The 22,497-nt window shown below is 43.7% G+C and overlaps 1 protein-coding gene across 2 annotated transcripts in view; it reads left to right on the top strand.

Moving 5' to 3' along the window:
* The first annotated feature begins 2,855 nt into the window (after window positions 1–2,855).
* Window positions 2,856–22,497, top strand: part of TTLL8 (tubulin tyrosine ligase like 8) — a 214,132-nt gene continuing 194,490 nt past the window's right edge. For both annotated transcript variants that reach the window (XM_075599830.1, XM_075599829.1), the window contains exons 1-4: window positions 2,856–3,048; window positions 10,279–10,397; window positions 14,640–14,728; window positions 17,584–17,737. In XM_075599830.1, coding sequence (XP_075455945.1) covers window positions 10,325–10,397; window positions 14,640–14,728; window positions 17,584–17,737 — 316 coding nt within the window. In that variant the 5' untranslated portion in view covers window positions 2,856–3,048; window positions 10,279–10,324. The remainder of the gene's footprint in view (window positions 3,049–10,278; window positions 10,398–14,639; window positions 14,729–17,583; window positions 17,738–22,497) is intronic.

The raw sequence follows: 22,497 nt of genomic DNA, 5'->3' as shown, positions 1-22,497 counted from the left end.
TTAATACATAACAAATGGAACACGGCAAGGCTACCCCCTCTTACCACTTCTATTTGCAATTTCTTTAATGAATCTTTAGCAGCCTCTCTCAGGACCACAATGTGTCAGGCATACGGATTGGGAACACAGATTACAAATTGTCGTTATTTGCCGACTACATATAGTACTAATTACTATATCCAAACCGCTTACCACAGTCCTTAACCTTTGTGAGGCATTGGGATAATTTGGCAGGATGTCCGGTTTTAAAATCAACAAGTCAAAATCCTTAGCTTTATGTTTACTTAAACTTTTAACCTTAACTTTAGGTTTACCTCACCACCTGATTTCAATTTTACATGGTGCACGATCTTTATCCCATACCTGGGAATAAATCTCACTAAATCCATCCAATTTTTCTACAAATACAACTACCTGCAACAGATTCACAAACGCAAGATTGACCTTGAAAAGTGGAACAGATACTGCATTTCCTGGGTAGACAGGAGAGCACCAGTCAAAATGACCACCCTAACCAGGATAATGTATCTTTTCCGGACTCTCCCTATCTCTGTGCCCAACAAAGATTTGATAGAATTACAGCGAAGTATTTCTACGTTTATATGGTCAGGTAAAAGATCTTGGATTAAGAGCACAATTCACCAAAGAAACTCAAATCTAGGCAGTCTGGCAGTACCCAATTCACAGAAATACCTGCAAGCATCTCAATTGAGTCAACTACTTCTCTGGAACTCAGTAACCGATACAAGTGTGTGGGTTGATATTAAAAATCACGTCTGTTCCCCGGCAAAGCTTGATTCATTGCTATGGCTGTTTAAACAAGACAGACCACTAGGGCACTGTCATACCCAACGATCAAACACTCACTATCTACAATAGCAACTAAAATACAGATACAAATTCTCCAACCCTAACCCTAGCATGATTCCGCGGTTCCATAATTCCCAGTTTGGTCCGGGGATGGAAGAGACTAGCTTTGCAGCCTGGAGAGGGGCAGGTGTAGTTCGAATCGAGCATATGTTGTCCGATAAGAATATTAAAAACTTCCCCGAGATCCAGGAGAGTAAAGGTCTGCAGCCTAGGCAAATGTTTAGATATCTTCAATGAAACCATTTCACTATGGTAATACATACTACTGTAACTCATCCCCAGCAATTACAACCTATTTTGAAGAGCTATATGATTCAAGATACCTAGATAAGGGACTAATAATCTCAATTATTTACTAATTTCTTTCAGATATAGATGTCAGTCAGAAATGTATATACACGTTGAAATGGGAGGCTGTGGTGGGGGAGGCCGTAGAGGTAGAGGTTTGGTCCGATATATGCAAAGCAGCAGCGTCCAGCGCAATATGCACAACCATAAAAGAAAACGCGTATATGCTGCTGTTTTCATGGTAAATCACTCCAGTTTGGATGCACGCAATGAATAGCGGCACTTTTCCCCTGTATTTGAGGCTGCGCACAGAGAGGAACCCCCTCTCATTCTGGCTCCCCCTTGGCAACAGGTTTTCGAAGTCATTTACTCAATTAGAGGAATAACTGTGATCCCAGCCCCCTCCAAAATATTATTTCTATTTGTAAAAATTATATTCATTTTTTATTTTTTCTGTGTCTTTGGTTATTGTTGATGTGTCCCAAGGGTTGTTCCATCCTTGCCTTCCCAATTGTCTGATCTTTATAAATGTGGGCGTGGTTTATCATGTTGAGCATATGTTAAAAGACAAACTGCATATTACACAAGGGCTGTTGGCACTATGCACTGTACAACAGCCTCAGAAAGGGCCGGTTGAGATCTAGTAAAGTAAGATCTTATCAAGTAAGGGAAACCGTGATTAACGTCTTATCAAATAGGGAACAGTTCACATCCTATGTTTTAAAAGATGAGCTTTTTCAGTTATAGATTTCAGAAGACAAGAATGTTTTCAAGTGTGTTTTTACAGTTTACAGTAACTTAATGCACTTTGCATTACTTTCATGCGCAAATATTGCAATAGTGGCATGTCTTACTTATATCGCAGGGCAGACGTACAGTACACAGATGTCAGGTCTATTCATGAAAGTATCCCAGCTGCAAAACCAGGACCTATACAATGCACCAGATTTAACATAGGAGGTAATCCCAAGGGTTTCAATGCATTTTATTTCCAATAAACGTAGTGCTTTTCTATACATTTTACTCTCGTTTTGAAGCTTGTAACTTAAAAGACATCCTGAAACCTTTTATATGAATTCCTGTCTCAATAAACTCTCCTGATTAGGAAATGAAAAAACATAATAAAGTTAGAAGTAAAATATAATGCCACAATTCAGATTACCACTTGTAGCCTTAACTCTATACCACGTGGGTGCTGTGGATCATCTGCTTGGTGTAACAATATCTGGACTTGCAGCATATGTAGCATGGCAGAGCACATCATGTCATAGAATAAAATCCCTAGAACATGTCATTCCGTGGCATGCTTGTAACAAATGGCAGTGTTGCAAGCCTCTGTGCCACTGAAGGGAACCCAAATAATAGGCAATGAAGCAGGATATACAGGGTGTCCCAAAAGGGTTCATCCAAAAGTAAATATTTATTACACAATTTGATTAATAATTGTCGGGGCCCCCCAAGTATTCTAATGTCGTGGGTTTGCTCTTCCGACCTAATAATAAAGTGAGGTCAGCTTCCAGATTCCGCATGGGCGTCCCCCTCCCGGTGATGCCAGGGGGGCTGGTGTACTGTGAATGCATTGATAGAGAGGGCAGCAGTACGTGCAGTAATTACACCTCCCTCACAATGCCCCGCGCAGGCGGGCGGGGTATCCCGTGGCAACAGGAAAGTGTATGCAGACAACCAGTCTTCAAAGTGCAAGTCGGTGGGTGGTGTGTGTGTGAGAGCAGCAGCTGCAGCCAGGACTCTCTGTACATCCTCATGCTGCTGCTGCTGCAGCGGAGACAGGGAAGGGGAGGAGTGGAAAAGGCAGCTGCGGAAGTGTTTGGAATGTAATCTGATCCCAGGAAGCCCTTGGTTACGTCTGGCGCAGCCAGGTCATCATCTCAGGTACAGTCATGGTGACAATGAATGCATTTACAGTATGTCTGACACAGTAACCATATTCCTCTCAGCTTACAGTACCTTCACTTGGAGGGAGGCTTCTCATATATTTAGTGGGGTAGCCCTTTAAAAATCCATATCTCCCTTTAAAAAAAAAAAAAAAATCTGGTGCCCCCAATGAATTTCAGTGCGATCTCTGGAAGATTTAGTGAATCAATGGGTTGATGCCTCTGCAGCCAGCATATCACTGGCAGCTTCAGCACTGCAGGCTCTAATATTAATGTATAGGTCCTCCTTGTCTCATAAATCATACTGTATGTTCAGTACTGCCCTTAAATGCCTTAATATCAGGAAAGCAGTTTTTTTTTCACCTCAAGCATTTTGGCAAAGTTTTATTTTTTATTGTTTTAACTAAGCATGTTATATGTTATGCTTATATGTGTCCTGTTTTAATTAGTGGAAATTCAAGTTTGAATTACAAAAACACATTCTCTACCTCTGTTACCATCACAATTTGTCCTATGGTACATGGTAATGTACTTTGGCAAGGTTTTCACCCGCCATGTCTTCTCCGAGCCTTGCTTTTGTAATAACTGTAAGAATAATACAGTGATTGGTAGTGTCTGATTTCAGGTTCTAGGCGTATTTAACATTGGAGCAAAGACCTTTTTTCTAGCTTATTTTAGAGAGACTTGTGCAATATGTATGCTACTGAACCTACATTAAATACATTTCTCTTAAAAAAAACCAGAGCACTACTGTACACTGTGCTCTATACCTTCTAGCACTGGAAAGATTGGTTCATGTGATGACTGTCTTGCTTGTCTGCTACAGAGTACAGTACATGTATTATCCAGAAGTTCCAGGACCGGCACCCAGTCTCTTATTCCTACACTCTGAGATAATCTTTATAGGTGAATAATGTTCATGTTTGCCGAGTGGGTAATAGGGAAAAAAAGATGTTTCTTTCACACATTATAAATAACCTAGTTATGGTATTATGTCTTTGCAACAAATGAAAGAGAAATAGTTAAAGATTTGTTGCGTTTTATGCAGCATGATATAATTGTCTGTTAGCAATGCTAGATTTGAGTGATTTGGGATATGCATTAATCTTGTGTTTTTTTGATTTGAGCAATTTTGGTCACACTTTATCAGCATTAGTAAAGTAAAGTAAATTCTAAATGTAGCGCACTTTCCCTCACCCCCTGGGAAATGTGTAGCTACGGTGCGTGTAGGGTGCAATACCTGGTGGCTCGTGGGGGGCCTGAGCCTCTGCTGCTGGGAAACTGGGGTGCACCTGAGTGGTGCTCTGTAGCACCTCCACCTGTATGGGATTCTAGCGTGTGGAATTCCCCCGTTACAGGACACATAAAGAATACACACTTGGTAAAGCAGAACAGTTTTATTATATGCAGCCAATATAGTTACAGCCTACCCACCAGGCCTCACACAGCTGTACCTTCCAATACTCCGCCCCCTCTCAATGGAGTCACCGTCCCCCAAAGTACCTAGGGGCCCTTGGGCACCCAACCAACCCCAACCAACCCCGTGTCCACAAGGTCAATCCCCCCACCCAATGTGTGATACAGCGCTGCCCACTAAAGTGTTGTTCTTGTACATGAGTTGGGTACCTGCTGGGTGTGTCTAACCCCAGGTGCGCAGATGCTGTAGATGATGATGGTATCCACGGATCCATTGCCGTAACCCGCGAAGCCTCTGCCTCTATGTTGGGTGGTGTCCCGCCTGAACTGTGCCACCTTTGATGAGAGAGTCTCTATGTGAAGGGTGATCTAGTCCCAAACCACCTGAGGCCAGGATGCAGCCGCTCCTTCTCTATCCCTCACTCTAAAGCTACAGGGCAGTGTCCCTATACTATGGGCCTGTCCCTGCAGCAACCACAAGCTGAGGGAAGTCGGGGCCTAGCTGGCGCCTAACGGGGTATCTAGCCTAGTGCAGGTGCCACAGACACCTGCACATACAACCTACCCCTTCCTTGTCCCAGCTCCGACTGACTCGTGCAGACGCGCGAAAATGTATCTATCTGTGGTGCAGGGGAAAGCTGCAGCCTTATTGGCTGTGTGGTGTCACCTGGTTCGCTGCCCCTATGCCTGATGGGGCTTGTAGTCCCCTAAGCTGCTTCCTCTGCCTATTGGCCGCCCTGCAGCTCCTTCTGCGCATGCGCCACAAACTGCGCATGCACGACTGTGTGCAAGATGGCGGCACCCTTCCTGGCGGCCCGCCAAGGAGCACCGGCGATCCGGTCACCCTCCCCACTTTACCGGCGGGTCTGCCTCGCAGTCCGACGGCACCCGCACACACCGCAGCCTTACGCACTACAGTGGTATAGAGGTATATTAGTATTTTATCTGGAAGTGTTAGGCCTTGCGAACAGGTGTCTGCCTTGTCGTGGCTCGCAAGCTAACAACGCTTTGGCCAAAGGGTTAAACTAAATGACCCTATTTCAAGAGAATATATAAGTATTTCACTGTGTATTTCTGTCATGTTGGATGTATCATTGGGCTTCTCTGTCGTCTGAACTACAGTGCAGGTAAGGGGGAAGTGAAAGGGGACACAGGGGGACAACCTAGCTACATAAAAAATAAATGTAAGTATTTTTTGTACAGTGTGAGCTTTCCATAACACGTGGAACTGGATTTGTAATGCAGTAGTAGAGATTGGCAAATTGAATGTACCTCGAATTTGCAAGTTCCTTTCAGCAGCGGATTTTTGCGGCTCGGAAAATAAAAAAGATGGATAAATTCAAATTTGAATGTGGATTTAAAAAAAAAAAAGAATCCTTCTGGGAGTATAAATAGGGTTGCAGCCTCGGGTATAAGCTTTATTGTTCTTGGTGTTGGAAGTGGGAGGGGCTTAGTGCATGCATGTGCAGATTACAATTTTGTAAAATTCGCAATCTGTGAGGAAGGAAATCGATGGCGGATTCAGGAGAATCTGCCCATATTTGTTCGTGCCTGATTCGCCTTCGGAAACCTGCACTCAAATTGAATTTTGGTAAAAAATCCGCGGAAAATCCGCAGCTCGGATTTTCAATAATTCGGGTAAATCTCTGCACCAGCCACATTCACTTACTTTCTTATATGTTGAAGTCGATTGGCCTGGACATTATTCTCTCTTGCTGAGTGCTAGGAGGAACATAAGCAACTTATTGTGATGACGTCTTCATAGAATCAAACAAGCCATCTCCCCTAGTGGCAGACCAAAAACAAGATGTCAAGTCATGTGTACAAGAGTGAAAAAATACAAATATACCAACGAATAGGGTAACGTGTGTATTTATGTCTTTATTTATGTAGCGCCATTAATGTACATAGCGCTTCACAGCAGTAATGTAACTCTGTACTGCCCGCAGACCTGGCCAGTCCCCAGTACTGAGGTGGGTAAGGGTATAACACCACAGCAGTGAGGGCGTGCCCGGAGTGTGGTAGGGTGCGTTGCCGGGTCTGGTGAGAGAGGGTAGCCAGATACTTGCCGAGTCCGGGGCGCCAGAGGTCCAAGTAGTGAGATCCAGAAGCCGTAGGTCGAGAACAGGAGAGAACAGCGAAGTAGAGTCCAAAGCCGGGTCCAGGGGATAGAGAGGTACACGAAGTGAAACAGAAGCCGAGATCAAATCCAAAGGTAGCATACAAGGGCAGGGACTGGAGCGAGAGTTGCAAGACACAAGAGAGCCAGGCATAGACCTCCGTACAGCAAGAGCCACACGAAACTATGCAGAGCGAGGAAGGAGAGGGCAGACTGGGGTAATATACGTGGGTGGACCAATAGGAGGAAGAGGTGGAGCGGGGGTGTGCCCGAGCAGGTCCAGGGATAGGCTCAGGTGCCTAGAGGGGGACCCAGTCAGGTGAGTAGTGGAGATTGCCCTGATGTCCTGCGGCAGGTGGGAGGCGGAGCCAGGCGTGCAGGAGGCCGACCAAGAGGATCGGGTACACACGCGCCCTGTAAGGCGCACGCCCCAGCAGCGTGCAGATGGAGACGGCGTGTGCCGCAGGGGAGAGGAGCGGCGCCCGACCGGAGCAGGTAAGGAGCCGGCGGGGAGGGCGCACGGCATGTGCGGTGATGCAGAGAGCTGGAGCAGCGAGGACCCGCCGTAAGGAGCGTGTCCCCCGATCCCTTACAAGTAATACACGTGACAATCATATACATTGTAGCAGCCATAAGTACTTGTGTTGTCTCAGGAAATACATAACATAATGGATACCCAACCAACGACCAGTATAAATATTGTATGCGTAACTATTATTTGTCTAGTAAAAACGATAGCATACTAATAAACTGTTAGTGTTTGTGACTTGGTATTCAATTATATAGCATCTGCCTGGTCCATGGATTGATACAATCACAATATTGTAAATATATAGGACAGTCTTTAAAAATCCAATTTCTATATATAAATATGCATATACAGTACTGTATATACTGTATACACACACATCAAAAAGAACTGGAATCAATTAAAGAAACTGGTATACAGGAGATTACTCAATAAACCTTAAAAAATGATAGCTGAAACAACATAGCTGCTTTATAGCTGCAATGCTAGGCTCGAAAGCGGTTTACTACTCCAATAGGCAATCGCAAGCTGCAGGCTTGATAGCAAGAGCATCAGTTCAAATGCTAAACTGTGCCACTTAACGGCTCGTGAAAAATTAAAGCCCCATATAAGCGTGGGCTCAAAACTACTATTCTGAGATACCTGATACATATTCAAACAATAAAGGTAAAGACCAGCAGATCGGAGACAAAAGTGGAGGAATAAAAAACTGCTAGAGAGACACCATAATGGGGATATGAGAGGAAATCGGCACTACCAAAAAGGGAAAGATATATGAATAATAGTCTAAAAGACAAAATGTAACGCACTTCTGTGGATCTACCCCAAAGTGTGGTATTTATATCTGTCGTTTTTTTATTTATTATAAACTAGTAGAAATGACACCATTATTCAACATAGCCTGGACATTAGAAAATTGTTCACCAATGTGCTGACTTCAGCGTTGAATACAATTTTTGGATCAAAAAAATGTGGATCATTGCCTTTGCCTACAAAGGCAAAGATATCTGTTAAAAGTGTATGGGGACTTGGCAACACCATGTGTGTACAGATAGGCGGTAGCTGTAGTCCAGGTTCTTTTCCCAACCTCTTCCTGTAGGATATTAAAGAAATGTAATGTCACATAGGTTTTTTGACTATTACAAACATTTGATGAAAGGTTATACCAATCTTTCAGCATCTCTCATTGAACTGGTATGTAAAGAAATGCTCTAGTTGGATAACTAGTTGGATAACTGAAGCCCAGGTAGATATAAAATTAAAGATTCAGCCCCTCATTGTTGACTTGAAAACATCCAATAGTGTGTATGAGTCCATCTCTCATAGTACCAGGGCATCTAATTCCTTTTTACTCCCAGAACCTTGCACCTGATATACAAGTTGGAGGGTCATCATCCACACTTAATCTATTTGATCTTCTTCTAGGAGAGTCCCCTTGCTCCAGATATTTTTGCTATAGAATCCAGAAAATCTATCCGCTCTGGTCTCCAATTATTTGGGAAAGTTCAGGGATTCGTTCAACCATATTAGGACACCAATGAGTCATGCAAAACTCTCTCCTCCTTTCTCAAAGTTAGTGCTCCCAGCTTCAAAACCTTTTGATCAAAACTCTTTCCTCCAAACCTCAGTCTTCCCTCCAACAAAACTCTGTCCTCTCTCCTATAAAACATTCTTATTTTACAGCTTGGATTTTTAGATATAGTATACAACTTGCCTTTCCGTCACTCTCACTGTTAAAACATTTGCTCATGCATTGATGGAGTCTCCTGACTTTATGATTGACATACAATTGTTTGGGGCAGGGAGTTTTTAGAGGAAGGAGTTTTGACAAAGATAGTTTTGGGAGGACTGATATTCAGAGCAAGGAGCACAGAGCAGGGAGTTTTGCAGGAAGGAAGAATGGGTTTTGTGCATGATGCACAAGGATGTCTTAATATGGACACCATACCCCACATACATTTCCTGGTTCCGCACATATTTAACCAATCCCTTGTAAGTACAAAGTTTTCCAATATGAGTCACCTTCATGTGCTTCTGTACTGTTTGTTTCTGTTTCCACGTGACAGGATTCCCTGTACAAAATAGAGAAACATTCTTGTTTCCTTTCCTTTAATGGACACCATCACACATCCTTTGATTTTTACGGATTTATTCAGTAATTATGGTAGCTGCACCATACTGTTAAGCCCATAGAAACTAACTAACTAGATTGTAAGCTCCTCGGAGCAGGGACTCCTTCCTTAATGTTACTTTTACAGTATGTCTGAAGCACTTATTCCCATGATGTGTTATTTATATTTGCTATTTATATGACATGTATTACTACTGTGAAGCGCTATGTACATTTTATGGCGCTATACAAATAAAGACATACATACATACATACAACTGAATGACCATTTTCTACTGTCCAGTATGGCTACTATCTCTTTTGAGATCCACACAATTATCTTCCTCTTCTATGATAACCTGTCATAACTGTATCCTGTGCTATTTGCCACTCAGATGTATTTACTTTATTGTTTACCTTCTTCCTCCATAGCCCTTCTTTTCAATAAGGAGTCTTACACCTGGAACATACTGTACTATCATTGCTTTTATTCAAATATATTGGCACTTTCACGTTCATGTCTTCTCATAAGGGATAATGTGGAATTAAGAAAAAAAAAGGATATGAATAAAATGAAAACTTGTTAAACCATTTACGGAAACACACTAAGCCATTTCAAATCAAGCCACTAGAGGCTGCCTAAATCATGGCTTGATGGTTAGGCAATCACTTGACAGCTATCCACACCTATTATATAGTAGTACATAGCACACCGGGTTCGGTTCCTCATTATACTGTGTGGTGGTGGCTTGATTTCTGACAACCATTATGTAAATTGAGAACAGTTACTTATTTAATACCGACTTTCATTAACATATCACATTTTTTTAAGAAACATAAGTAACTAATTATTATTATTTATTTATTTTAGAGCGGGGGGATCCCTGATGTGCCATACTACACTACAGTATTTGCAGCAATCTTTTAACTACTGAATTGTATAAGGATTTTAGCTGGATCTCATCCCATCCTGGTGTTTTCATGTTGCATGGACTGCGCAGTATAACTTGGCAAACTTGTAACTATGACCTGTGTTCTATTTTTTTCAAAACAGAGTGCAGTTAAAGATAGGAAGCAGCAGTGATTATACAGTAACAAGCATGAAGAGGACTCGCACTAAAATAAAACCGTACCCGCTGTCATCAAATGGGGAAGGGAGAGCTGATGAAAAACGTTAGTATTTAGAAAGCAATTATTTCCATAATTGAGAAACCTTGGCAAAGGGAAATGTTGACAGTGTTATTTATTAGGTCTGGTATTGAGTTGGAGCTTGCTCCCTACTGTATGTCTGTAAAACATTAAGTTCTTCCAAATGCAACTGGTTTTCTCTGAGTTGTAAACAAGCAGAAGTTTGAACACATCAGTAGTGTACACAGCATTGTTAGTAGCATTTGCATCTGCGACTGTACAGGTATTTGGTGTTGTACAGAGAAATGGATGTGAGGCAATTGTTTTCTATAAGACATTATGGAAATTCAGGTTCTGTCCAATCTGTAGTCATATTTTTTGCTTGTGGGGTGAGATTGCTAGACCGCAGGCTGAAAGAGTTAGGATATCTGTATAGTCTAGCCCAACACATGCACCACCTGAGAGGCCACTGCTGCCTCAGGGGAAGACATTCTGGACTACTGTGAGCTCTGAAAGGGTAGGATTTTAAATTACAAGCACATTTCAAAGTCTGTGTCGTCGCACAATTACTGTATGTGCTACACTAGCAGGGCAGAACCACACCACAGAAGCAGCTACTGCAGTGGAGGAGGTGGGGGTTTCTTAGTAAGCCACAGTCAGTAAAATGGGATCCCATGCAACTCCTCCTTTGGGGATTCCATTAATGGGAACCCATGCAACTCCTCCTTTGGGGATTCCATTGTAAGGGGTACTATATAGATTTGAGAACAGTTAGTAAGGGAAAAAGGGAGGTGCATTCTACAAGCAGCAAGGGAGATAGACTAATGACCTGGCTAGGAATGAAATTAGGGTAGTGCAGGAGGAGTTTAGAGCACTGGGGACAGCTCTTAGCAGGTAGCATCTTTGATGGCATTTTCATAGGTGTTGCCAGTATATAGGAGTGAGGAAGGCAAGACTATTTGCACCAGATACTTTAATGCATGGTTGAGGATGTGGTGTGATAGAAGAGGGATTTCAATTTATTGGACATAGCTATTTTGCCTAGTGGGATATGGGCATATATAAAAGAGATGGCTTGCATCCATCTTGGAGGGGAACCAAGATAGTAATTGAGCAGTTCGGATGCTTCACCAAGTAGTTAAACTATCTAAGGGGGTAGTGAAATGAGGCAGGATAAATCCAACTGACCCCACCTAACTGAACCCCTCAAGAGTTAGCGATTGGGCGGGACTTCACAGCAGGTTAAATAGAAACATGATCAATAACACAGACAGAAGGAGGTATACAGGTGAAATAGGAAGGATTAGGAAAGGCTGTAACAAAAGTATTGGGGCAATGTGTAGAAGTGCTGATAGTTTAGGAAATAAAATCCCAGAACTAATTAAAATAATGACAAGGGGTGACCTGGATATTGTGGCTATTACTGAGTCATGATGCAGTAAAAATCAGGACTGGGACATAGCTGTACCAGGTTACACTATATTTAGGAAGGAATGAAGGAGTTTCCTTTTATGTTAGGAACAACATAAAAGGTACTTTAATACAAGTTACTAGTTGGAAGATTGACCCACTGGTTAATCCTAGAAAACAATGAACATGTTGTAATTCATACTGGTGATCTACAGTATGGGCCTGCATGACAAGAGGAGGAATTGAACAGGGTGTTGTTAGAGGACATCACTAAGATGGCATTTCATTATGGCAGACTCCAATATGCCAGATGTGGTCTGACATGTGTCTATTGCTGGCTCAGGCAGATTAGGGACATCCTGGATTCCTTGCAGGGGGCATCTCTCAAGCAATTAGTAAAGAAGCACACTCACAGGGAAGCAATACTAGATGTAATACTTGCAAACGGGGACAGTATCAGATATAATTGTGGGTGAAAATTTATCATTCACTGTGGTTTAGTAGAAGACAGAGGCTGGGTCATAACACACAAAAACATAAGGTTTCACATTTTAGGAGGGCTAACTTTTCAGACGTGGGACAATACTTATGGAATCTTTTTCCAGGGTTGAAGTATTTGAGTGGAGTGCAGGAGCAGTGTGAAAAACTAAAAAATACAATACTAAAAGCATTGTGTCAATCAGGTTAGTAAAAGTACAGGGAAAAAGCCGATATGGTTCACAAAGGAGGTGGCAGGCATTGTAAAAGCTAAAAAGACAGCTTTTAGTAAAAAATAAACAGATTCAGAGAAAGTCAGATATAGAACTATATTAGACTACAAGGAAACTAAGCAAATAACCAGATGTGCAAAGGCCCAAGCAGAAGAGACTTTGAAAACTGAAAGTAGACAAGTCAATGAGGCCACACGGGATACATCCAACAATAGTAATTGAGCTTAGGGTTGTGCTGGCCACACCATTAACATAACTATTTAACCAGTCACTGTAGTTCCAGATGACGGGAGAAGAGCAAGGGTAGTTCCACTTCACAGAATTGGATTTAGGGAAGAGGCCGATAACTAGGTGAGCCAGATGTCTGTATTGGGGAAATGAATGGAAACACTACTGAAAGAAAGATTTTTTTTATATATATAGTACCACAGCCTACAAGATCCCAGGCAGCATTGATTTATTGGGGGGGGAATCATGTAAAATAGACCTAATTAATTTTTTTGACTAAGATAATAGATCAGAGTGGGGCAGTAGATGTAGCTTACCTAGATTTTATTAAGGCCTTTGACACTATCCCACAGAGAGGACGGGTCAGATTTGCACTCACTGGCCTTTAATAGTAGTGGCATGTGGTAAATCCAGCGCTGCTCCACAGTTCTGTCTGACAACAATATTTCACGATAGGCTTGTCTAAAAATGTCATGTTAAATTCATTATTTATGCGCTTAACCGTACCGTTGATTAAAAGGAACGTTGGATAGTTGTAAATGTGAAGCAATACCCAAATATAAATAGCAGGGCCGTTTGCAGTAGGGTGCGCCATCATGATAGCCTGCTTTAAAACGCAGTATTTGGTATTTCATGACTTTTCACATTCCAAGTTTTAAAATGGATAAGAAACAAAAAGGGGCACACTGTGAGTGCTCATTTACATGTCATTACCTGGCCTGGCCGGTGAGGCAGTGTGCGCGCTTGCGAGGCGGTCCGGAGGCACCCCGCTGGCAGCCAGTCTCTCCCCCCCCTGCAACAAATCCCACCTTGCTCCCTCCCCCCCACAACAAATCACCCTGCTGCCAGGCAGTCTCTCCCCCGTCCCCTTGGGACCCTGCTCCCTCCCCCCCGCAACAAATCACCCTGCTGCCAGGCAGTCTCTCCCCCATCCACATCTCTCCCCCTGCTCCACTCATCTCTCCTCATTGGCTGCTTTGGAGTCACGTGAGCGGACTCAGCGCTCAAACTAAAATCCGATTGTCGGGTGAAAGTCAGCACGCTTCCGCACGCCTCCACGTGCGCGAATCCCTGCTAAAGCCGCTCTCATTGACTGAGAGCGGTGACGTCACCAACTCTCCAAGCATGAGCGCTGGGTGTCCTGCAATAATTTTAGAGCAGGAGTGGGGGGCGTGGTATTAAGGGAGGGGCCGTGTCATTGGCTGGATCGTGTCTGTGTGTCTCTGTGTGTGTCTGTGTACCATCACAGTACAGAACTGGGTCTTACAGTTAGTGACTTCAAAGTAACGTGTTTTCGGTAAATGCCCCCTGCTTCACTCACCCTATAATGCGGACTTGGTTCTACCTACAATGCCTTAGTGACCCCGGGCAGAGTCTCGGCAATAAAAGACTTTGTAACCGGAGCTTGTGCTCCCACCTCTCTCCGCTCCCCCCCCCCCCCCCCCTCCCTCTTCCAACTCTCTCACGCTCAGCCTATACTGCCTCTCTCCCCCCATTGGTCAGAGCAGGGTCATGTGACCCTGCTCTGCGCTCCAAAATCAAATTGAACTGTCTCCTCAAGCACCAAGCACTAGCGCGCGCCGCATGAGCGCGGACGTGAGGATTAATATTGCTAGAACTAAATACAGTTACGCAGCATTCATTAGCAGTTACTTTGACATTTCCCAGATGTCTCACTTTTCAGCAGGTGTTGACTTTATTGCCTTTTATTCTGCACGTCACCATCACATGGAGTGTGTAAAACTCAAAGCAGCATGTGCGTTTGTGTGTGCTCACTGATATAAGATCTGTGAAAAAGTAGTAAGATGTGTGTGTGTGTGTTTGTGTATATATATATATATATATATATATATATAGATATAGATATAGATATAGATATGTATATAATCAACTAAAATACTGAGTAAGGACAATAATTGCCGTTTGTGTTTGTTTTTAGAGGAAAGAAGAAGAATTGTTGAACTACCCTCATTCATCAGGTTTTATAGATTAAAACAAGCAAAGTATTTTGTTGAAAGGGCAATCAGGGTAACTATATAAGTTTTTCTCAGTTTTTTTTTCTTACTATATGTATTCCTAATGCAATTTAAAATGTTAGACTATCGTGAAAATTCATTATGTTCGGTTTTTTGCCATTCTCTTTTAATGGGAAGCTGTAGTGTTTATATATTTATCTACAGGTGTGTGTTTATATGTATATGTATGTATATACAGGTCAACCCCGTTATAACGCGATCCGTTACAACGCGGATCCGCTTATAACGCGATGCAAGCGTGGCTCCCAATTTTCGTATTTATGAATACTTTACAACACGATTATTGGTATCTTAAATACTTTATTATACAATTCATACAATTGTACATTATTTCTAACGCGATCCGCTTATAGCGCGGTGTGATTCTTTGGACCCCAAGCACAGTGCTATAAGGGGGTTGAGCTGTATATATAAATATATATATATATATATATATATATATATATATATATATATAGAGAGAGAGAGAGATCTATATATATATATATGTGTATATATATATATATATACATATATATATATATAGATCTCTCTCGATATATAGATATATAGATACATATATCACATACTGCACAGGGGGAGTGATAGGCTTCGGTCAGATACATTCTAGGATGCACTATTTTTAAGTAAAAACATTTCTTGCTTTATCCATTGTAACACCGCTGGAAGAAGAGATCAGTGTATCTCGAAAGCTCGCACAAATAAAATTATTTTGTTAACCACAGAACGGTATCGTCTATTCATTTTTATATTTTTTTATTTTTTTTATTTATATATTTATATGAGGCAAGAGAAAACGAACTAAAAAAGTATATTGGAGGAGTGTAGTAATTAGAAATAGGTTAATATATCAATGTTACCATGGTTTTGTCAAAAGTGAAAAAGTATGAAACAATGTGAGTCGAATGTTACTGGTGAGGGAGGGCAGGTCGGATGCCAATAAGAAGTGCTGCAGCTCTTGATGGTGATCTTGGAGGTCACTTGTGGTCAGTATTCTATAGGAAAGAGCGCAAGAAACGCTTCTATGGCGTATTAAGGTTTTTATTAGGTTAACGTCTAAAAAGTAATTAAAAGTGCATAAAATAATAATAATAAAATAAAAACCTTATTACTCTATAGAAGCGTTTATTGCGCTCTTTCCTATAGAATATATATATACAGCTGAACCCCATTATAATGCGGTACTCGGGGAACACATAATGAGATCACGTTATAACCGGGATAGCGCAAAAAAAAAAAGTAAAAAAAAAAAAATCAAAATGGCCACCGCGATCAGGGGTTCTTTGAGGACTCACCCGCCTCTGCAGCTCTCTCCGTGCTTCATCAGCTTCGGGCGAGGGTGGTGTGTGTGTGTTTTGTTTTGTTTAAATAGGGCTCTTGTTGCCTGTCCATTCCCGTATGGCTTTTGACACCCAAAGACTACATCTCCCAGCATGCTCGCTGCCTGACAGAAGCTTGTGATTTATTATTAAAGTTTGTATCCCAAAAAATGTAGTCTTTTGGTGTCAAAAGCCATAGGGGAAAGGACAGCCAACAAGAGCCCTATTTAAACAAAACACACACACACCACCCTCGCCGAAGCAGATGAAGCAGGGAGAGAGCTGCAGATGCAGGTAAGTCCTCGCTGAACCCCTGATCGCAACGGCCATTTTGTTTTAAAAAAAAAACTTTTTTTTTTAAACGGGAGCCACGCTGACTCTGCGTTAAATGCGGACCCGCGTTGTAGCGGATCGCGCTTTAACGGGGTTGAGAAGTATGTGTATATATACATATATATATATATATATATATATATACATATATATATATACATATGCCCTCTGCCCTCCCTCTGCCCACAACAGGGTAGTAAGCACGCAAGAATATGGTGAAACATTTGATAGTATACTTACATCATGCTGGAAACGAAAGTAAAAAAAGAAAAGACTGTATATATATATATATATATATATATACAGTCTTTTCTTTTTTTACTTTCGTTTCCAGCATGATGTAAGTATACTATCAAATGTTTCACCATATTCTTGCGTGCTTACTACCCTGTTAATATGAAGTCATGTTAAAGAAGCAATCTATGCAATATTCTACATGTGTGTTTTTATTTCTTAAAAAGTTTCTGTAGTATTAAATAATACTTACAATATATCAATTTTTTAAATTCAACTCTTAATGGCAGTTTTAATTAGTTTTAATATACTATTATAGCAGCTTTTAGCCCACCTCCCCAGCAATGCATGATGTTTGTAACACTTTGCTGTTTGTGATAATATGTTGCCAATATTCTCAGCAGTTTGAGCTGTAAACTGTAACAATAGATAATGTTACCTTAGTAATATAAGAATACATTGTAGCTGCTGAGTTACACAACTTAAGGATTGATTGAAACTGAAAGGCAGCGATTTAGTGAAACCTGGGAAGCAGGATCTTTGCTGATTGATCACTGGAAAACTAATCAATCGGCAGCTTATGTAATTTGTTTTCAATAAAGGTAATCAAAGGCTGCATTTATTAAAAATTTTCTTTTTTAAAGTACCGCTTGGATTACCTCTTTAAAACACAGTGCTGGTGGTGGTAGAAGTATATAAAAGGCTCTGTCTATTGGGAATAGTACTCTGTTTTTCAGCAGTGGCTTGATGTTTTAATGACAGTCATTCTAAGTAAAAAGGAAAATACTCATAAATTACTGCTTTATTATACATTTATGTTAGTGGTACCCAAAGTAACTTTGCATGATTTTCATACTTACATTGTCCCCAAGTAGGTACTCTATTTCTACTTTATACAACTATTGTTCTTTTATCTCTATAACTGCTAAGTATAAAGATATTTTCTTACCTTGAATCTTAGGATAAGACCATTTTTACCATATGTGGTCATTATCCAATCATCCGAGAGAGTTTAAGAAGAAGAGGTTGGGTAGAAAGGAAATTTCCTGCATTACCAAGTGACTTCAAGAGGAATGAAGAAGAGAGTTGCGAGGAGGCACATGAAGATGAAGAAGGTAAAACCTGTCCAAACAAAATTAATCTCTTGGAATCACAGACATAATGGTACAGCAGGGCCCCAGTCATACGGCGGGTTCCGTTCTAAGGACCCGACGCAAAGCAAAAATCAGCGGAAAGCGGAACTGCCGATTTTCGATATGTGCGCAAGCGCAGACTGGCAATGCACCGTTCTACGCATGCGCAACATAAGCAAAAAAAAACAATTCTGCGCATGTGCGACCCCGGACCAGCCCGTTCTGCGCATGCGCAGAAATGGCGGCCCCTTTCTCGGTACCGCCGTATCGGTGGATCGTCGGGCCTTCCTCTAGTTCAATATAATATACAGTAAATGCTTCTAATTTGTACTTGTAAGTAAACATTTCTTTCTGTATGTAACACTACCAGTGCTTGCATTTGCACTTAACATCACCAAAGATCTTCTTTTGTATTACCTTATGTCTGCACAGATGTAAGAAATCCATTTCTATCCACTTAGTGACGATCTCTTTGGTTGAGAGGTTAGTGCCCCATGCACACCTCGTGCATTTTATTAACACAATGAAAAATAAAAATAATGTTAATTGTAAATCAAAACTTTGACACACTCCATTGTAGCATTGCACTAAATTACTACCCAACGGAATTATTCTACAAGCAGTCCCCAGGTTGCTAATTGACAACAGATGTTGACACAAAGAACTTGACCATTTTAAATAATGTAATGTCACCTTAAAGGCAAAACAGCTACTTATTGCCTTCAACAAGCAAATCCTATTTTTAGAATTTGAATGAGTCCATTATTCGAGATGAATACAATATGAATGATTTCAAACTTGGTGTACTTACAATGCTGTAACATGGAATCTGTTAGCAGTGTTTAAATGTCTCTGCTATATATTACTTCCATCTGTGTGGTATGTAAGGCAAATCTTTTTAAACAGCTAGTTGAAAGCATTCCTTACATCTGTAAACCTTTTCTTTAAACTTTATTGTGCTATTAGATCTCATTTGTAAAATAGAGCCAAAGGATTGCTACGAAGCAAAGTTTAGACATGTACACCCTGAAGAGGAGAGAGTGGTAGAGATTTTCATGAAAGAAAGACAAGAGGGTGGTGTCACGGTAGCTTGTGACAGGCTGTAATTTACACCAAAACTATATATAAATATATATACCTGGGTTTGAACTGGGGCGAGACTTAGATATGATAAAATATAATTTATTCCTTGATAAAGGTGACCACACAATAAATGTACAAATAACAGCAGAATATAAACACTTACTTAAAAGATGAAAATAATGAACCCAGTCCCATATGGACTGGCAGTTTCATGCAGCAATCATTGGCATTTCTTCTCAGCACTCAAGATGGTATAGCACAACAGGCTTGATGACATGCAGGCATGCAGACAATGAACACATGAAGAACAACAAAGGAATATAGGGAACAGCAGTTTATATATCTTTTGTCCCTCTATTCTTAACCTTAAGCACCTGTGATTGGTTTCCCATTATCTCCAGCCAATCTTTGAAGGGGGAACACATTTTGGGACAGGCCCCCCTGCTAGCTGGCCCATGCGCAGTAGAACTCTGGGGTCTCCTTTCTGAGGCCCCACATGTGCAAATGGAATGCCAGCCAGTTTACTCATCTGGCTCTCTAGCAAGATAACCTGTGTTGGACAGTGATAAGTGGGACACTTGGAGAATGCTCTGGTTTGAGCCTCCTCCGTCCTTAAATCATCAGGGAGGGTGACAAGACCCTTTGAACAATACTTAAATACTAGACATTGGGGCACTTCTGGGGGCCATCTGCTATCCTGGTAGGCAAAGGAATTTTCTCTTAGTCTTTGCCCATTCCTTAGGACACAGTATTAAACATAAAACATAAACGTATTTCACAAAGAGCTATAATCATTAAAGGACTATTAACCCTTGTGCTCCCGGATGGATTCTAGTGTGTGTGTGATGCAGACACTGATTAAAACCAGACATTACAATGGGACAGGGGAACAGGGGAACATACATTTACATGTCATAACAAGGGTTAAATCACATTTCTGGACCTCAGTCCAGTTAACCCCTCGTCTCCCTTGTGCGGTTAGAGGGGGCCATTGGGGAGTAACCCTGTTAATCCCGGGCCAAACCCTCACGATCGTCACACCTCCCCTGCTCAAGGGGCCCTGGTACCCCAGCGGCCTCCCCCTGGCCCTGGGATACCACTGGTGCTCTTGAAGGACTCAATGCGTCCTGAGGGATTGGCCTGGCAAAATTGTCCTCCGGCAATGACCAGTACATTGTCCTGCAAAGTCGGGCATTCTCCTTTGCCTCCCTCTGCCCACCCACCCAGTGCCTTGTGAACCAACAAGTCCATGGTGAAGGGGCCCCTGTGCAGACCATGCTGCACACTGCCCAGAGACTGGCATGTCTCTGCACCAGCAGGAAACTAGCTATCCAGCACAGACCGTCGCTTTCCTGTCAACCAAGTCTGGGAAAGGGTTATGTCACTATTCTGTAGGGACCTACCTGCCCTGGCTCTGTGCCACCCTGTAGCTGCTCCGCTATACTCCTGACTCTCCTCCCTGGCTGCCTATCTACCCACAGCCCCTCCTTTGGGAACCCTGGGGAATCTGTCAGGGGGGTCACTCCTGGCCAGTCAGAGCAAGGGACTTTCTGCCTACCTAGCCCATCCCTAGCTTCTGCCAGCTGCCTGACACCCCACTGACCTCCTATCTTTCCCTGTTCCCCAATGTCTCCCTGCCTAGCCTCCCCTAGGCCCAGCACCTCAGCCCCTGCTGATGACTCCTGCTGCTTACCTCCATGCAGCCCACCTGCACTCCTCTCCTCCCTGGGCAATCCTAACCCAGACCCTGGAACTACCTGAGTGCACCTACCTCCCTGACCTTGTCTCCCCCTTACCAGGGATGAGCTCAGGGGCACCTCTCCAGATGCAAACGCCTTAGCGCTTGGCTGGCAGGTATCCCTGGGGTGGCACAAACTGGCCACTGCCCATGATACCCCCAGCCCATAGCTAGGCTGCAACAGGGGGTTGCTGATCTGAGACACCCCCTGAGGCTCTGCCAGGGTAACGGGAAACTCTAGCTGCAATACCTGCTGCTTTCCCTCCCTGGCTACCACTAGCCCTCCTTCTCTCACTGAGATTTGCTGCTGGCTACCTACCTGCAGCCTCCCCTCACTCCGCTTCTCCCTAGCTAACCCTAACCTGGGTCCTAGGGACACCTGAATGAGGCCATCTCCCTGACACTGTCTCCCCATTACCGGGGATGAGCTCAGGGTTGCTGGTGCAGATGCACCCACCTTAGCTCCTGGCTGGCAGGTAATCTGGGGGTGGTCTAACTGTGCCACAACCCCTGGTACCTCCAGCCCATAGCAAGGCTGCAACAGTGGGGCTCTTAACTGAGAGTCCCCTTGCTGCTCCGCCCAGGCAATGGGGAAGCCTGGCTGCCCTACAAGCTGCCCTTCCTTCCCCTCCCCTGGTACCCCTATTTCCTGCCACCCCCCAGTCACCCCTATAGTGAAAAAACACTGCAGTTCAGTCCCGCCAGCTGCCACCAGTCATAAGGAAACATAAGTCAGAGTCAGTCTGCGACTTGGTCTGGCTTACCTTGCTGGTCCCCGCAGAGACCGCCTCCTTCGTTGGTCCCAATTGCAGGGGGACTGGAGCAGCGGCCACCGGCCCCATCTGGGCTGGGCAGCACCAGGCCGCTGCCGCAACAGCGCCCGGGTTGGGTACAGGTAAAACGGTGCAGGACAAGGGCCCTAGGTCTTTGTGGAGGAACACAGCTCCATGCAAACTTGGTAAAATAACCCCCTCCCGCAAACCCTGTCCCTCTCCCCAAATAAAACTGCCGCCGGCAGGATGCCGGAGTGGCGGCTTCTTCTCTACCGCCGCCGCTGGTTCTCCGCCGGGATCAGGTGGATGGCCGCTGCTCTCCGCCGCTGTTGCTGATGCAGCCTGTGCAGGTTCTCTAGGAGACGTCCCGAGGAGGGTTGTCGCCCCGGCTGGGCGGGAGCCATCAGAGGATGCCGCTAACTGAGCGTTGGCCCTGAGGGGCTTCTTCGCCTGACCGCGCACGGTCAGGGCACTGGGCATTATTGTGGCCCATTTGTTGGCAGTGCCGCAGCGGCTGCCGGTGCTTCTCCGCCACCGGTGGACTAACCCCAGCAAGGGGCAACGGAGTCCAGAGCGGAGTTGCAGGAGCGCCGGGCTCATTCCAGAGCTCCTCCGCCGCCGGTGGACTAACCCCAGCAAGGGGCAACGGAGTCCAGAGCGGAGTTGCTGGAGCGCCGGGCTCTGGGAGGGGATAAGCGGGTCGGATCATTGCCAGCTTCAGCTGCTCAAGCCGCTCTGCCGGGGACATCTCTCCCTGCGCAAACATCAGGGCCAGCAATTCTGGGTAAAATGGACTGGCCGCAGCAACGGCCAATACCTCTCCAGGTGCAAGACTGCCGTGGTTTCCAAGACCACCCGCTCCCTCCACAAGTCTCTGCCGTCACGGAGCTGGGTCCCTTCCCTGCTCTCCGGGCGGTGTGATGGTTACAGCAGCTGCAGCTGTGGATCTTTGCTCAGCCTGCCGGGTTTCATGCTCACCGATTGCTGTCTCTCTCTCAGCCTTGCTGGCTGCTGGTCCCCGCGCCGACTTGATGCACTCCTCTGGTCTCAGTGCCCGGCTCCAGTCAGACGGATGGCCGGCACTTTGGTTCTGGAGGCAATGCTTCTCACAAGTAGGGGAACAGTGAGGAGGTGCCATATCTTGTGTT

The sequence above is a fragment of the Ascaphus truei genome, chromosome 5 (genome assembly GCF_040206685.1).
Source record: "Ascaphus truei isolate aAscTru1 chromosome 5, aAscTru1.hap1, whole genome shotgun sequence".
Classification (NCBI taxonomy): Eukaryota; Metazoa; Chordata; class Amphibia; order Anura; family Ascaphidae; genus Ascaphus; species Ascaphus truei.
The sequence above is the reverse complement of the archived record's forward strand: the minus strand, read 5'-3'. Positions and strand labels throughout refer to the sequence as shown.